General features: G+C 40.1%; 1 protein-coding gene across 1 annotated transcript; it reads left to right on the top strand.

Moving 5' to 3' along the window:
* Window positions 1-1280: 1280 nt before the first annotated feature.
* On the top strand, window positions 1281-16995 carry col9a3 (collagen, type IX, alpha 3). Its single transcript, XM_054609369.1, has 32 exons — window positions 1281-1346; window positions 2126-2194; window positions 3566-3601; window positions 4086-4157; window positions 4328-4381; window positions 7096-7131; window positions 7528-7551; window positions 7750-7803; window positions 8621-8674; window positions 8801-8842; window positions 8949-9005; window positions 9135-9188; window positions 9280-9333; window positions 9474-9527; window positions 9643-9696; window positions 9828-9881; window positions 9971-10024; window positions 10112-10165; window positions 10281-10334; window positions 10463-10507; window positions 10596-10649; window positions 10780-10833; window positions 11490-11543; window positions 11632-11703; window positions 12448-12483; window positions 12714-12758; window positions 13239-13271; window positions 13943-14089; window positions 14217-14271; window positions 14359-14541; window positions 15296-15373; window positions 15809-16995. The coding sequence occupies exons 1-32, from the start codon at window positions 1281-1283 to the stop codon at window positions 15991-15993; spliced, it is 2037 nt and encodes a 678-aa protein (XP_054465344.1). The 3' UTR covers window positions 15994-16995.
* The last annotated feature ends 409 nt before the right edge of the window (window positions 16996-17404 follow it).

Raw genomic sequence — 17404 nt, 5'->3', positions numbered from 1 at the left:
AGTGTTCCTAAAAATAATCAACTATTTTGACAATGCAGTAATTGTTTTTCAAGCACATGAATACAAAACATTCACTTGATCAACTTGCTGCTCTTTAATCGTTACGTGATAGTAAACTGACTATCTTTGGGATTTGGACTGTTTATCATCATAGGATATAAATGATGTCAGTGAAAAGCCCACTCATCACTTTTGAAGCTTTAAGAAAAGGTGGTTTCTAATAAGTGGCTAAAGAAGACTACAAAAAAAAGTTGGTTTTCCAGACTTCCAATCCAAATGCATCCAAGTGCATCTGCTCGGAAAACATGGAAGCATTTAACAAATATTTCTATGTGTCTAAGTGTCTGAGCTTCATAAGCATCTACAGAGGTCCTACATCAATTACCACAGCATCATTACCAAAGAGAAACTGTATAAAGTACCAGCACTCTCATATAAACTAGGGTGAAAACAAAAACTTGAGTAAAAACATTTCTGAATTGGAATTCCGACTTGAAAGACCGATCCATTGCAGCATTAATGGTGACGGTGATGAAGTCATGCAACGTGTGGTTTGTTTACAACCTAAAGTTAGCTTCTTCACAATCTTCGATTTCATTAAGGTTTCAAAAATCATAAAAAGTGGTGGAACGATGCTAACTTCCTGGTTGGCCTACAGAAATGAAGACTTGTTGCTGAGTTGCATTTTGGGAAATGTGGAGTCCAGTATTTTCAGAGCTTGACAAATTCAGCATAGGATGTCTTGTCTTGGCCTGAGCTGCTTCAGTTCTGTCCATCCTTTTGTTAATGTGCCAAACCTTATAAAAATGTGTGGCCGAATACATTTATTAGACTAGAGCACCCTTTAATTCATATTAATTCTGCACAATGACAAAACCATAAACTAACTTTTCAGAACTCTGCAGAAATGACTGTATTAAAAACTGTATTTTAGGTCTCTTTCTAATTGGTAAAAAGCAGGAACCCCCTGGTATTTCTAAACGTCTTTAAGCTCATCCCCCTTTCTTGGTGTCCGAAATGACATGGCCTCCCTCCCTCCCTCCCTCCCTCCCTCCTCCTCCTCACCCCCCCCTCACCCCCCTGTGTACAGTGCGCCACATTGAGTTCAGCCCCTTCGGCTGGAGGCTCGGGTTTATCTGGATCCAAAAGAGAAAGCCATTCAGGAGCTTTGCACCGCGCAGTAAAGGTAAAGGCTGCGTTACGGACGCTCGGGGGGGAGTGAGAGAGGACCGGGATCCGGGGATTTGACCTTGTTCCGAATAGACTCGGGTTTGTGAGCCATGGCCGTGTTCTCTGCGCTTTGGGTGCTCTTACTGTGCCAGCTTTTGACATCATCCTCTGCCCAGGTAAGTGTCACCAACCTCCGCCTGCGTCTGATCTGAATGCTGGTGCGCTTCTGTTATGCTGGGACCGTTCAATGTTAATTAACTTAGATATTGCTAAAAGTATATTGATACTAAAGTCTATAAATTGTGTTGTGACAGTCGCTCTCTGACCTGCATGCTCTCCACCTTTAAAACATGAAGCTTTCTCTGATGTTTTACACTTAAGTACTCTTAATTCTTCCCTTATTGGCTGAACGTGGACCAGTATTGAGTCTCTCTGCTCCTGTAGGAATATATTGACTCCCATACCAGTCTAAGTGTGTGCAGGTGGCTGTGCCTTTCGCACCATTTGGTGAAGTCGGGGTTGTTTTCCCCTGAACCTGTGGAATGCACGGATTGGAGATCAGCTCCACGGCGCACAATGCCACCTCTGTTCACTCAGGCTCCAATGAGCAGGAGCATATTTTGGAAAGTCCTCAGCTAAATGTGTTTATTTTGTTTAGATGGACTGAGAATTAACTAGTGAATTTTGCGTTCTTATTATCTAATCCTGCTTCCCTGTGTGCGTAAAGGGGGATTTAAAGCGTCTTTACGCACGCCTGATTTTCATGGAGTTGAATTTAAAACTTGAACAAAGGTTTTCATATAAAAAATATATAACATTTGTCATCATTCTTTACTTTATTAAATTCGTGTCAAACCACAACCCTCATGTAGGAGAGTAGAGTAGTGGTGGTGAAGGAACAGAGGATGCGTAATGCAGGGACAGATGCCTGATTATGTTAAATGTTGTGTTGCAGAGGCCGGGCCCCAGAGGATCTCCTGGGCCCCCAGGACCTGGAGGGCCACTGGGAAGGGATGGCACTGATGTGAGTTGACCAGACTCCAACAGCTTCTTTTCTACTGTCATAACCATCACACTACTTTAAAATGAATGTTTTTTTCCTCCCTTTTTGCATATTTAATCAACTAAAGTTGAAGAAAAAAATGTTAGCATCTCATTTGAATTGGGATTCTTTCTGTGAGTAATTAACCAATTACTTTCTACATCTTTTAAGAAAAATGGGATGTTACATTACAGATCCAGATTACCAAAAATTACAATATTTTATATTATATTAAAATTATTATTTTTTAAGTGATTTGGTTCAGTGACAGCTCGCAGGTTCTCATCTTTTTTGTTGTACTTCAAAATGATATTCACACCCAATTGTCTGTGGTAGAAAGTACTTTCTTTGTGCCTAAATGTATCTTATATGTTTGTAGATGTTGGTTTTTATCACATTGACTCCTCCCAAAGCCCCTCCTCCAAGTATGGAATCATAATGGTGGATGACAGGGAGGCAGGGTTTAAGTGTCTGTCTAATAAATGGAGCTCTGTAGGTGAAACAAATATACTGAAAACTGTCCAGCTACTTTACATTTCCAATTAAACCTTCAATCAGGCTTAGATTATATTCATACTGTGACAAGCTAGACTTCTTTACTTGGTCATATTAAATCTTGAAATTTCAGCCTGATATGTTTGGATTTCCATCATTGTAAATATTGACAATGCAAGAACAGGCCACTGAAATTGATGCAGCCAGACTTACTTGCTAAACTAACTGTTTCAGGGGTTTTGCTGGTATGGAGGAAATTATGTTATGTTAAGTTATAAGAGGAAATTGGATTACAGGGAAGCCAGGTGAAAAGAAAAACTTTGGTAACAAAGTAATTAACTTTTATATCCTTTATATTTATGTCAGATTTTTTTCAAATGTTTCTGTTATTTGAAAAAAATACTTTGTAAATGTTGTATATCCATGTCAAGAATTCTTTGGTTGTAATAATTCTAGTGACTCCAGTAAAGTTAAAGCTCACAGAGGGCCCATTGATACATTCCCCAACCCTGTGAGAGACCATCTAGAGTTTCACCTCGCACCTCCAGCCCCCCTGTACAAACCAAACCGGAGCTTTTATCATGTGACCAGTCAGCATCGAGGACTCGGTCGGTTTTAGTGCTGTTTGTTCTTCCCCCAGTCACTGCAAAGGCCAAACAGTATATCCTATATACTGAAGCAGATCAGACACTCAATGCTTCAGTTATTTCATTTTCTTTTTGTTGGTATTACACGTTATTGAAGTTGAATACTAAGTACTCTGGAAGTATTTGGGCCTGTGTGGCAGTGTAGACCAAATACATAAAATGCATGTTTTATCAGGTTTATTAATTTTATTTTATTCTTTCTCATTAACAGGGCAAACCTGGACCTGCTGGACTTCCGGGGAAAATAGTAAGTTTTCCAACAAGTCAAGTCAGTTTTATTTAGACTGTATGAAAATTATAGGACCACTGATTAACTTTTTACATTGTAAAAAAAAAAAAAGAAACTCCCTCCCCAATATTATCCATGTTTTCTTTGAACCCTCATTTAGATTTTTTCCCCACTCTTTTACCATGATCAACTTTATTCAGTGATGTATTTTATTTTAATATTACATTTTTGTCTTAACTTCATTTGGTCTGCATTAGTCTTTAATCTCCTCTCCATTTTCGTCTCGTCAATCATCAAAGCATTTTAAATTATGTTTGATTTTTTTGTAAGGTGCAATATAAATAAAACTTGATTTGACTAAAGAGCAGCAATAACCCTTCCCAAAAATGTTTACTTCAGCCAAAAGTGAAATCTGAATACCCTCCCTGTTTGTGTTAGAATCATTCTGTTGCATAGATAACTGATTTATTGTGCACTACTTCATGAATCTTTATCCGTGTAGGGTACCAAGGGGAAAGCAGGAATATCAGGCATCGGGGGAAAACCAGGCCTGCCAGGACTTCCAGGGGTGGACGTAAGTGTCCAACGAACACAGTGACAAATCTTACACACACTTGTCTTTGTCAAGGAATGTCAAAGATCAATGCTTAAACAGAGTGTAGCTTGTGTTATGAAAGTGAAATTTACTGACGTTTAAAATACCAGCAGAGCATGAGCCAACGATGTCATGTGCTTTCTCTTCAGGGTTTGACGGGTCCTGATGGTCCTGCTGGGAAGGATGGACCCCCAGGGGACGCAGTAAGTGTGTCTTAGTCTTTTGATCTTTGCTGGATACTGAGGATACGCATAAAGAAGCACCCAATTGAATTCTTTGACCTTATCTACTTCAAACTTGCTCCCCTGTTAATCACCCAGTTGAAGTCAGCCACTAGTCAGACACAAGTGTATGCAGAAACACTTCATGTTTGTTTGGGTGCTGAAGCTCTTTAGAGGGGGGTCTGACAGGGACGAGGCCATTGTTTCATCTGTCAGCTAGGATTTGTCTAGCGGGCTCACCCTCTTGGTGGGAGCACTTTTAATGAGGGATCAGAATCGGATTTAATTTTTTTTTTTTTTTGCTGCTTCCCTAATCCGGCCTGGAATGCGCACTGTTTCCCACCAACCTGAGAGACTGTAGGGGCTGATGATCTGTTGCCGCGATGCAGAGGGAAACGGTGTATATATCCTCTGAGAGACACAGGAAGAGACAGAATTACAACACGTACAGCTGCACTGCTGCATGAAGACACATTAAATATAAACATATGAAAGAAGATTGAAGGACGTTTGCTGTAAAGCTGCAAATTCACAGTGAAGACAGATAAACCCCTCCAGCAATTCAGCTAATTAGCCAACACTAATGAGGACGGCTGCATCAACCAGTGTCCCTAATTACTGAGATTACTGCACTACATGGCTGGTTCATAGTGCTGAAGAGTCGTGCAAAGACAAACAGGGTCAAACTGGTGGAGTTTGAGACGGAGCATAAGCTGGTGTGCAGCAGGAGTCAGCTGACAGTGATGACGAGCGGTTGTTTTGACTTTACAATACAGATTAATCTATATTTACAGGCACATCTGCTTAGTAGTTTATTTAGAGGAGCTTTCCAGCTACCTCACATTGGTGGGTTTGTGTGCCAGGATACTTTGTTGTCTTGTTTGCACGCTGAGGAATGCAGTGAATAAGTAGCATCACTGTGTTACGCTTGTTTTTCTGCCCTTTCACCTCTCAGACAACACAAATACAGCTGTGAGGGAGGTGAACAAAGAGTTAAAGGAGGAGGAGAAATGATCCTGGGGTGGGGGGGTCTACAGGGAAACAGAATTTGATCATTGACATCATGACATGCACGCGACTTCCACAGCTACTAAACTACATATGCAAGCAGAGTCATATTAATCATTTCAATTGATCACAATAATGAACCAAGATCATTTTCTCATCTTAATAACTTTAATAATAACTTGCAACATATTTGTGGTCTTCCACTTTCTCATAACCGACAGCAGAAATGTCCTTTCCAAATAAAGACAAATCATATTCCGTTTTTAATTTCATCAATTGATTATTATTTTTATTAATTGATTTCCTAAGGAACATATTTAGTAGCAGTGTCTCCAACACTGATTGCCTTACAATAAGAAAAATTAACCCATTTTAAAGTCTTAAAAGAACATAAGATAAACAAACATTATATCCTCATTGTGTCGAGCTTGACTGTGACTAGCAATTGTGCAGGTACCACACAGATATCCATACACAAAGCCTCATAGTCACCACCACTACAATAACTACCATATCTCCCCATTAGTAGGCTCAGACCATGCAGAACAAAACAAAGGCTTTTACCTTTTTTTTTTAATTAACCCAAATCCCGGTTATAATAAATAAATACAAATCTAAATGTAATAAAAAATTCTATTACTTCAACACATGTTTGAGCAGTATTAAGGAATATATAGTCTGAAGGAAAACTGAAATCAGCTCAGGACAGTCTGGTTCCAGGATTGTTACAAACACAGTGGCTAATCTGTTAGGACAGATGAGTGAAGGCATACAATCCATTCCAATCTATTATTGTGGGATAGTTCAACTGGTTTATTATTAAGGGAATTAATGTACACATAATAATAATTCTAAACTCCAACAAATTTAACTTCAGAAAACAATTACTATACAAACCTATGAATGAAGAATGAACTTTCCCACAACTGAAATATAATCAGTACAGCAAAGAAATAAATTCTAAACAACTAAAGCTGCTATAAATGCCTTTAAGCCAAAGCAAACTTAAATATCATAAACACACTTAAACTATTGGAGGGATGAGGCATCCACATGAGGTCAGCAGGACTCGAGTCAAATTGAGTGTTTGAGGGTTCTCTCAGAGAAGTTTGGACTTTCCAGAAGTCTTCATTTCTGCAGACTTTGCCTGAGGAAATCATCCATAATTCATAGCGTTGAGGACAGGGGGAAACCCAGAGGTGTAAATTTAAGAAAAGGTAAACAAAGCAGATGGCACATGGGTGTTCATTCCATTTACAAAGAAACATTAACTTTAAGGATTTAAGATTGTACATAAAATCCCATGAAATCCGAGGAATGCAGGCATAGGCTCTATTAACTTACACACCTGGTTTATTCATCAACCACTTCTTTGAATTTCGACAAATGCGAGTAAATCATTTTACCATTACTTCTCATCTCGTAAGGCAAGAGCATTGAAGACGTTAAAATCAGCCGTAAAAAAAAATCCTTTAATAAAAACCATTGAGTGAAGTCCCGTTCCCATTTATGCCATTTCAAGCCTTTGCAGCCTCTCACACTCAACCATTTATACAGGTGACGTCAGTGAAGTCTTGAAGGTTCAGAGTTTAAGTCTTTAAGGGGGACATTGGGTGTGGGCCACGGTTTCTTTTCGGCTTCATCATGTCTGTATGGTTGATTGTGGCATTCTGTCTTGCTCTCTACAGGGTGACCCTGGACCTGCTGGGCCACCTGGATCTCCTGTAAGTACCCCCACATACCATGAAACACCTCAGAAATATCACAAAGGCACACAGCAGTCCTTCCTCCAGTCCTCGGATTTGCAACCATTTTTACACCGACTTTATTTATATACAGAAGGCAGTTACTCTGCATTAACTCATTTCATGCTAAGAGAATCAAGTTCTTACATTCTGCTTCAGTGTCACACATCGTCTCAGGAAAACTCAGATTGTAGTTTGCTCTGATATAACTGGACTGTAGAAGTATATATCCTCCTCACAGCAACAACCTGGCAGAAACCTTCAAAGCGGATTTAGCGCAGTAATACGTCACATGGTGGTTATTGATGTTGTGAGAAAATCGAATCATCCCCTTGGTGTTTTGTGACTTAATTTGCCTTCCTGTGTCTTCCGTAGGGCAGAGGGAGACCAGGAGCAGCAGTGAGTACACAGCACCCTCTTCTTATTTCTCTCTAATGTTCAGTAAGATGGAGACTGTCATGTATTTGTATCATTTCACACATATCCCTGTAGCTTTGTTTACCATCCTGAGAGAGTATGCATGTACATATTACATAATGTTATAGCACACATGTACTCTGCTGTCTTGCACACACTCTGAGTGTCTTTTGTTTCCAGGGACTACCCGGAACCAACGGGTTGCCAGGCGGAGTCGGACCACAAGGTCCAGCGGTGAGTATCTGTCTGATCTCTGCAATTAGACTTCCCGTCCTCTGATTCAACGAGATGGTCAAATCATTCTTGTTATCTATTTTATGTCACGTTTGATTCGATACCCAGATTGCCACACCGAACTTAATTTGATATGTTGATAAAGGAAATGGGAGCGAAATTCATACACAAGCCTCTGCAGTAGAAGCTGTTCATCTGATACTGATGGAAATCAAGCTGTTATTGCATTTCTAAATAACATAGCAGGAGCAGGAGGATAAGGGAAACCACTGGAGAGGAAGTACACATCAGTATGTGGACTGGCCTGTTGGGTCACACTTTATTTGGATTATCCAAAGCTCATACTGAAATGCAATATGCACATATTTTTAGATTCAAAAGTCTTTTACATTACACAGTCTCAACAAGCGTCTCCTAATTCACTGAAAAGTCTGTCCTGGAGGTTTCAAGTTCACACCTGCAACGTTTAAGTTGTATGTTGGACCGTGACCGGCTTACAAACTGGCTGCGATGTCACTGAATCCTGCTCGTAGGATTGTCTTAAACTCTGATTTAAGGTGAGCACAAAGAAACTTTCCCCCTTCAAAACAGACGTCGAGTGTCCAACTCTTCCCGTACATGTTTCTGCACAGTAAAGGTCAACCAAAACACGGATCCTTCAAGTGTTACTCTACAATCACAGCTGATTGTAATAACTGTGACCAGATGACTTCACTTAGCTGAATTGTTACAATCAGGGAAAAAAACCCTCATCACCTATTTTATATTAAACTGCTGAACATGCTACTAATGTTGCTGCTATTTACCTGTTTCTCAGGGTCCTGAGGGTCAAGCAGGACTTCCCGGACCTTCTGGCCCAGACGGACCACCAGTAAGTGCAGATCTCATGATGTGCCTCGATAACCGGTGCTGCTGGTCCATCCAGTGGATCTCTTGTTGAATGTCTGTGGATTCACAAGGATCAATTAATGTGTGTTATCGTTTCCTCCTCTGTCAGGGTCTTCCTGGTACTCTTCAGGATCTTAACGGTGACCTTCTGGTAAGTTTTCAATCACCTGTGAGAGCAGCATAATTACGGTAAACTGATACGTCCCCTGGATACACAGATCATAGAGTCCTCATTGTGTGGTCTCTGTCCTCTGCAGTGTCCTGCTATCTGCCCATCTGGTCCCTCCGGTCCTTCTGGGATGCCGGGATTCAAGGTAAATATAGTGTCCGTCATGGTCCTTGTTTGTTATGAATTATATGCTTCTTGATATATATCCGTGAGAATGTGCCGAATGATGTCACCCACAATACATCTCCTCATGTCTGTATTTCTGCTCCTGTAGGGTCACACGGGACATAAAGGAGACAAGGGAGAGGTTGGAAAAAATGGAGAGAAGGTGAGTGTAATGGAACAGAATAAACCTGGTATCTGCTAAATATATATGGTTTTATTACTTTCTGTAATTTGGTGTCCTGTTCTGTCTCTAGGGTGACCCTGGTCCACCCGGCCCACCAGGTATTCCCGGGACTGTGGGTCTGCAGGTGAGTTACACAAAGATGACTCACGACTTCTGTTATTTTCAGTTGTTATCTACCTGGAGTTTTGTCCGTTGGCATATTTATCACAGCTTATCCAGGACATTTTTTAGAAACATCGAGTGATTGTTGATGCTGTGTTTCAGGGCCCACGTGGTCTCAGAGGATTACAAGGCATAATGGGATCTGTAGGAGACAGAGTAAGCAACGTTCAGACCATGACCACTTCATGTTCAGCTTTTTTATTACTCACAGTGCAGACATTTGCATTTGTGTACTCACAGTTGGTTTCCTTTGACCTTCCTTTGTCTGTAGGGCCTGCCTGGTTACAGAGGCAAACCTGGCATTGCTGGCATCATTGGAAAGACAGTGAGTCTTTCCTTTTTTTGTAACGCACCTGAAATAAAAACAAATAACAGTGTCTGGTAGTAGTTTACATCCTGAATAGACGGCTGGTCCCATCAATGAATAGCTGTGTGTGTTTCATCTGATGTCTCCAGGGTGACGCGGGAGAAAAAGGACCTCAGGGATTCAGAGGACCCAAAGGAGAGATTGTGAGTAAAATACTTCGTAAAATAGTCGTCATTAGTTTCACAAGTCTATATAAGAAGAATAAATGACCCCCTAATGTGTTTTTCAATAGGGTAAAATTGGCCCCAAAGGAGGTCCTGGAGGATCTGGACCCAAAGGGGACCCAGTAAGTGCATATCTGATTATAAATGATACATTTTTAATATACATCACCTCTCAGAACCACAAGGATCATGTGTGATGTCTTCCACAGGGTATTCCTGGCAGAGATGGCAAAGACGGTACACCAGGATTAGATGGCGAGAAGGTAAGTTTTATCTTTTCTTTCTGCATGTTTTGGGCTTAAATGTGTTGTGATTGCACATAATGTGATTGTGTGAGTAAAGCTGATGTCAAGGTGACAGTGTTGTCTGTGTTGACAGGGTGATGCTGGACGCCACGGGGTAGTCGGAGAGAAAGGACCAAACGGACTTCCTGTGAGTAGTTTGAAATAGACTTGGGTGTCTAATTGATAATAAAGGATGTTATTTAAATCCTTCGTTACCTTGATTCTCCGGTCTAAGTGGCAGTTTGATTGTAACACCATTCATCTTTTGTGTTCCAGGGTCTGCAAGGAAAGGCTGGTCTGAAGGGGTCTAAAGGAGGAGTTGTGAGTATTACAACAAATTATAAAAATAGAGATTAACCTTAAAGATATTAGGACTGTGGAGGACAACTTTTATCTTCTTTTAAATCAGGGTGATCCAGGGAAGGATGGGGAGACAGGACCCTCTGGAGAGCCAGGTATTCCTGTATGTATCTGATGGGCTTTTTTGGGTTGGGTGTGGGGGTCACAGCTTTTCTGTCATATTACTTAACCTCACGATGGTGAGTCTGGACTCTAAACTTTACTGACTTTCCATCTTTCGTCTCCTCCCTCAGGGTGATATCGGTATCCCAGGAGAGAGGGGGATAGCCGGACCCAGAGGAGTGGCTGTAAGTGAATGCTTCCACTATAAACTAAGGCACTGCTTACGTAGATAGGAAAGCTTCAAAAGCATCTATTACAGGTCATTTAAAAATAATCTTTGCCCCATTTAGAAGCCTAATCATTAGACTTTCTTCTGCACAAATGATCTGTTAAATTCAACCAATTTACTCAGTTTCCCAGCACTTTAAAGTGCACAGTTCTAACAACTGATGTTGGTATTCGAATGCATTAAGACTGAAATGTAAAGCACATACATATCAGCATACAGCATGAGATGAAACTAGAATAGCTGAATAATAAGATACTGCCCCTCCAAGTTAATGATATTCCTACTGCAGCTGATTCGGTTGCTTGCTAAGGTGGAGGTAGCAGTGAAGGGCCAGTGATGAGAGCAGGTATTCATAAAGGAGGAATTCATAAACAGAGGGGTCTTTGTTTTTCACATCAGACCCTGAGAGGGGGAAAATAAACAGATAAAACAGCATAGAAAGGAACACACTTCTCTCACACACTGCACTGCATAATGACTCATACTTTATACAAACCATCGTGCCCATTTTCTTTTAGTTCTGCATCTCTGAATTTCAATTAACTTCCAGTTTGTTTTACTATTGTACGAACTTCCTAGAAGGATTAAATGATAATGTCTGTTTTCCAACAGGGAGGCATTGGGCCGACGGGCATCCCTGGACCTCAGGGAGTGAAAGGCTTCCAGGTCAGTTGCATGACATCACAAAACCACTATCATTTTTTTTTTTACTTTTCTGTTTACTCACTGGTTGTGTGTGTATAATTGACTGCAGGGAGTGAACGGAGCCTTGGGGGATCCAGGTCTTCCAGGTCCAACCGGAATCCGTGGAGAGTTTGGCGAAAGGGTGAGTTTGACGTGGGTGACGATATAAAAATTAGCCCCAGGGCTTCACGTCATCGAATATAATCCATGATACTGTATAGGGGTGATGTTGATTAATCTGCTAGTTATTTACTCAATGAATCGATTAGTCATGTGGCCTATATTATGTTAGAAAATAGTAAAGCCTTTACTCTCTAGAGTAAGACTAAGAATACCAGAAAGATATTCAGATTTGAGAAGAATTGTGGCATTTTCCCATTTAAAAAGTTACTGAAAACATCTGTCTATTTAATCAATTAATTGATTAATCGTTCCATCTCTACTTCAGTATGTAAAAAAACAACAACAAAACCAGGTAAAAGCCGCCAAAGCTAAAAATAAAAAATAAATCATCACTCCTATAAATGCATAAACATGAAACTTTAACAAATGTCTCTGCACACCAGCATGTCTGCACACAGACGGACACATGCAACTATCCAGTACTGAATGTCAATACGCAGGTCGTGTCGTCCCACCTCAGCCTTGGTGGCATAAACTCAAACTGCAGCCAGCAGAGAGCTCAGACACAAAAAGGCCTCCTGTTCAGAATCTGGGGACAGAACAAAGCCGCTCTTTATACCGCTCCTGGTTCTCCTCAATCAGCCCACCTCACTTCCCTTCATCCCCCATCGTTCTGCCACAGCCGGCCTTCCACAAATATCTCTACATGGTCTCATTTATCTCTCTCTCTCTCTCTCTCTCTCTCTCCCTTTCAAACCTATAGGGCCCAGTTGGAGCTCTTGGAGCCAAAGGAGACATGGTAAATATTTGAGTTAAAGTTCAAGCTTGTCAAGTTTAAATACAGTGTGACCTCCACTGAATGCCCTCATCCAGCTTTTTTTCTCAATCATGATGCTAAAAAATCTTTTATCATCCCAAGAGATTATAGGCTTTTCTTAGAACTTGTTCAAACAAAGAGAAAATAAAGATAAATTCAACTAAAGTTATGAGATTGAATCAAATAATTCAGATCATCTGTTGTCTCTTTAGGGTGTGGCAGGAAGTGATGGCCTACCAGGAGAGAACGGAGAACCTGTAAGTATAAATTTCACATTAATCAGAATCCAAACATGAAGTATTAGTGACCTTGGGACTCATTACTTTGTCAGCAGTTATTGGTTTAACAATTGATTCAGAACTCTGCTGCTCGACTGCTGCATAGAACCAGAAGAAGAGAATACATTCCACATCTTTACATTGGTCTCACTCTTTCAATAAAAAAATTTAATAATTGTACGTGTTGAGATATTGTCGATATCTTTAAATTTAAAGTGTAAGATAAAGCTGTTTGGTCTGGCTTGTGTTACTAACATTTTCTAAATGTATTTGTGTTTAAAATGTTTTTGCCTCTTGTCTATTTTTTTTTAATTGTCTTTTATGTATCTTATTATATCACTTGTATCGCTTCTTCTGATTTTTGGATTGCAGTAACCTATAGGAAAGGTGCTTTACCAATAAAGTTTAAGTTTAAGCTGTGGAACATTCTGTTAAACTAAACATGTCTTTGTTTTACAGGGTCCGTTTGGCCCAGTTGGCCAAAAAGGAGAGGTGAGCTAAGTCAATGTTTTCATTTACGTTTTGTTACTTGTGTGTCCTCTGACACTTCTGCAGTGTTTCGTAACTCTAAATAGATCCGCTCCCTTCAAATCAGTTTTCTAGACACAGTAGATGTTCTTACATAAACACAAAATATAGATCAGATGTTGTGTGTGGGTGTAATTAGCAGCACAAGTTTGTTCCAAACTCCCTCTGTGTCAACTCCCTCACTAAACTTTAAAAATGGAGCCTAGCTGCAAGCTGTTACCCACTTGTCATTGCACATGATTCTGCTCCACATTCCAGGTTTAATAGGATTAATTAGAGTTAGGTATTGCTGCTTTGGTTTTATTGGCCTGGTCGCCAATGCTGCCACAAGGGAGAGAGTGGAAACATTAAGCTGCAGCAAAATTTATGTAATTAGAGACACAGCACTCATGAGCCTCACTCTCTCAGTCTCATTTACTGTTTGCTCGTCGGAGTAATTGTCAAGCATCACAACGCCGTATGAAGACGCCCCCGCGTTGTCTCAACAGACCCAGTCTGCTCCTTGGCTCGTGTTTATTAAACGATCAAATCAGAGGCTTATGGGTTTTTTTTAGCTCCAGTTTGGAAGAAAATTGATTTCTACATTTTTGCAAACTGTAATGAGTTGTTTAACAGATAGTTCTTGTTGATTATAGGAAGGAAAGCGGGGTGAACTTGGACCTAAGGGCGTGACGGGTCCACAAGGAGAGCTTGGGGCGAGAGGGCCTCCAGGAAAACAAGGAATTATGGGCTTCCAAGGGGAGCAGGGTCTGCCTGGAATTTCAGGAAAGACAGGCGTACCCGTGAGTGTTTTGTTTTGTAATTGATCTGTAAAAAAGCTTGTGATTGATCAACGCATATTAATGTTTTCTAATGAACTGCCTGAATGAGCCTACGCTTTAAAAAAAAATTTAATCACTTGTGTTTCAGGGTAAACTAACGAGCGAGCAGCACATCAGAGAGCTGTGTGGCTCAATGATTGATGGTGAGACATCTTAATCAATCTATTTCTGTAGTGATGAATAAAAGGTGAGCTGGATGATTGACCTTCTGGGTGTTTTCTACCACGCAGACCAGATTGCACAGCTGGCGGCTAACCTTCGAAGGCCCCTGTCCCCTGGAATGGTGGGCCGCCCCGGCCCTTCAGGGACACCAGGAAAGACGGGAGTTGCTGGCGCTATTGGGCATCCAGGTGTCCGTGGACCACCAGGGTACAGAGGCCTCCCAGGAGAACTTGGAGACCCAGGTCCCAGAGGTATGAGAAGTGGAATCAGTACTGGCTTTTGATCTATTGAAAGGAGCACAAAAATGATTTGATTATTAGTTGTACAATGATGTGATCTAATCATCAAAATCAATAGTGAAAGAAGATCCTCATCCCAAGTAAAAGTACTATCTTGTCAGTAAAAGCCCAGCATTCAAAACCTTACTCAAATGTGCAGAGGTATAATCAGCAAGAACTCGTGCTCCAGAGAAATGTTCCCTGAGACAGACATATCATGGCATTATTATATTAATACTGATACAGCAGTGTTAGTTTAAAAGGTTTACATACAGTCAGGTAGTTTAGTCCAGTGGTTCTTAACAAAGGTGCATGGCACTCAAGATAAATCAGAGGGGTTCTGAGATGATTACTGGAGTTGGAAAATAAAAGTTGTACTATATAAATTTATCTTATTTTCTGTCGACGTTTGGATGATTCCAACTGTTTGGGCCTGGATCATTTATTTTGACAAAAACATTGAGAGAGTGACTCACCCTTTGGTGGAACTGTTTGGGAATTTTGGACACCACTGGTTTAACAGTGCACTGTATTCTGTACATTTATCATATTTATTTTAATGTAAAATCTTAATCTGACATTTTATGTCAAATAAATGCACTGAAATGTAGCATGGAGGAAGCATGAAGTAGCATAAGATGAAAGTAGTAGTAGTAGAAAGTGAAGGTACAGTACTTTAGTAAAGTTACTTTTCACCGCTGATGAAATATTTCTGTCTTCACAACAGGTGATATTGGTGAACATGGTGATAAGGGATCAATTGGCAAAGCTCTCGATGGGCCAACCGGAGACCAAGGATACCAAGGTACGTGGCCTTAAAGAGTACTCTTCATTTTTTGCTAGAACGTTGAACACTACCAGATTTAAAGTACCTATAATCTACACATAGACCTTACTCATGGCAGACATTTTGACTTGTCAAACCTTTCCAATAATGGCTGCACTCCATTTAGGTCTGCCAGTTCCATGCCTCACACACACTTGAAAGGGTTTACTGGCACAAATGGAACATATTATTAGTTACACCTTTGCTGTGACTACGTGAGAAAAGTCTGTTGTGATACAATTTGCATTATTGTCATTTACATCAAACAAAATTGTACCAGAACATAGTATAATATAATGCAAGACTGTAGGAGATATTTTATACTGTTCAAATGGTAGCATGTTACAAACCTGTTGAAAGACCCGCTTCACTTTGCCTTCTGCTCATTCGCTCTACACGGTACGTTGTCCACAGGTCTTCCAGGAGTACCTGGAGTCGTCAAAGATGGGCGTGATGGATCTCCAGGAGACCCAGGTGAGCCTGGAGAGTCAGGCAGAGCGGGTCGGACTGGGCACCAGGGACCTCCTGGAATCTGTGACACAACAGCCTGCCAGGGAGCATCGGTCGCTGAAAAATCCTCCAACCCCAAAAACCATTAAACATGACTTCCTGCAACCTGATGCCATCCAAGGAGGAAGGGTGATAAGTGAGGGAAGGAAGGAAAGGAGAGTGATCACAAAACATGTCCTCTTTATTTAAATACATGTATCACAAGATGGGAAGAGTAACATCAAACAGGTGATATACTGAGAGGAATCGAAGAACATCCCAGGAGTGACATGAATACCAGAGCAACTGAGAGACAAGAACATCAAGATGACATCCAGAAATGAATTGGACAGAGGCACAGAAGAGTCCAAGAGATCAACTGCATTGCTCCATTTACTACAGTATCATATAACAAGACTTGACCTACAAACAACTGGAAAATGAATGATGAGTCCTTTTGTGTATAAAAACTTTGTACATGTTGTTTCCATGCCCCCAATTACCTTGGTGTAACTCTAAAAACAACAACAGCGACTGTCTCTGAAGTGAATGTGCATGTATCATGGCCCAATAATGTAAATCACAGGTATTACCTCAACAAACAAGCTTACAGTGTAAAATATGGAAATAGGCGACAGAGGCAAAAAAGCCTAATTTAAGGAGCCATGTATGTATTGTAAAAGGAATAAAAAACAAATACCAAGGTGCCCAGAAATTGTGTAGATTAATGCAAAAAATTTAAACATTTCATTGTCTTTTTTTTCTTCTATTTTTCTTTTTTTTTTTTACAGCTTCTTTGTTTTTTCAATTACATGTGAAGTTGATTCTCTGCATTTGAGAATCAAAAACAAAATAAAAATTGTGGATGCATAAATCAGACATTGTAAAATAAATTTAAGAAATTTAGAAGCAAAGTATTTTTTTTCTTTTTTTGTTTTTACAATGACCACATCCATTTGTACTACCGGTACTGTAACTATTAAATATACATGACCTTAAATACTATTTATTATTTGTGGGTGACTGTTGTATGTACAGTAAGATGCTACAGCGACATGTTGTAAGAAAGAACTAATAAAGCCACTTTTCAGTAAAACATTACTCTTCTCTACATATCAACATATCAAGTGAACAGTCTGTATGTCAGAGCAAAATGCTAACGCCATGAAATTCAAGTAATCTCATTAATTCACAAAGTAGCATCACTTATTTCAATGCAAAATGTAAGTATTGCAGTGCATTTACAAATATTAAATAATAAAAAAACTAAATTTGATTGAAGCATATAAAAGGTGCACGTATGATTTAAATTTATAATAGCTGAAGAGATGAAATTTAATCATTAGAGCATTAGAGAACTATCTCAGCTGTTTTCAAAGGGAAACAGTGCCACCTGGGTATTATTTTATTTTTTTTTTACAAATGGGGGGATAATATCTCAACAGTAGAATAAATGGCATGACACTTCAAACACTAGCCTGATGCAGTGTGGTTTTGAGATTAAGCTGGAGAAAATCCGCC

Source organism: Anoplopoma fimbria, chromosome 12 (genome assembly GCF_027596085.1).
Source record: "Anoplopoma fimbria isolate UVic2021 breed Golden Eagle Sablefish chromosome 12, Afim_UVic_2022, whole genome shotgun sequence".
NCBI lineage: Eukaryota > Metazoa > Chordata > Actinopteri > Perciformes > Anoplopomatidae > Anoplopoma > Anoplopoma fimbria.
The sequence above is the reverse complement of the archived record's forward strand: the minus strand, read 5'-3'. Positions and strand labels throughout refer to the sequence as shown.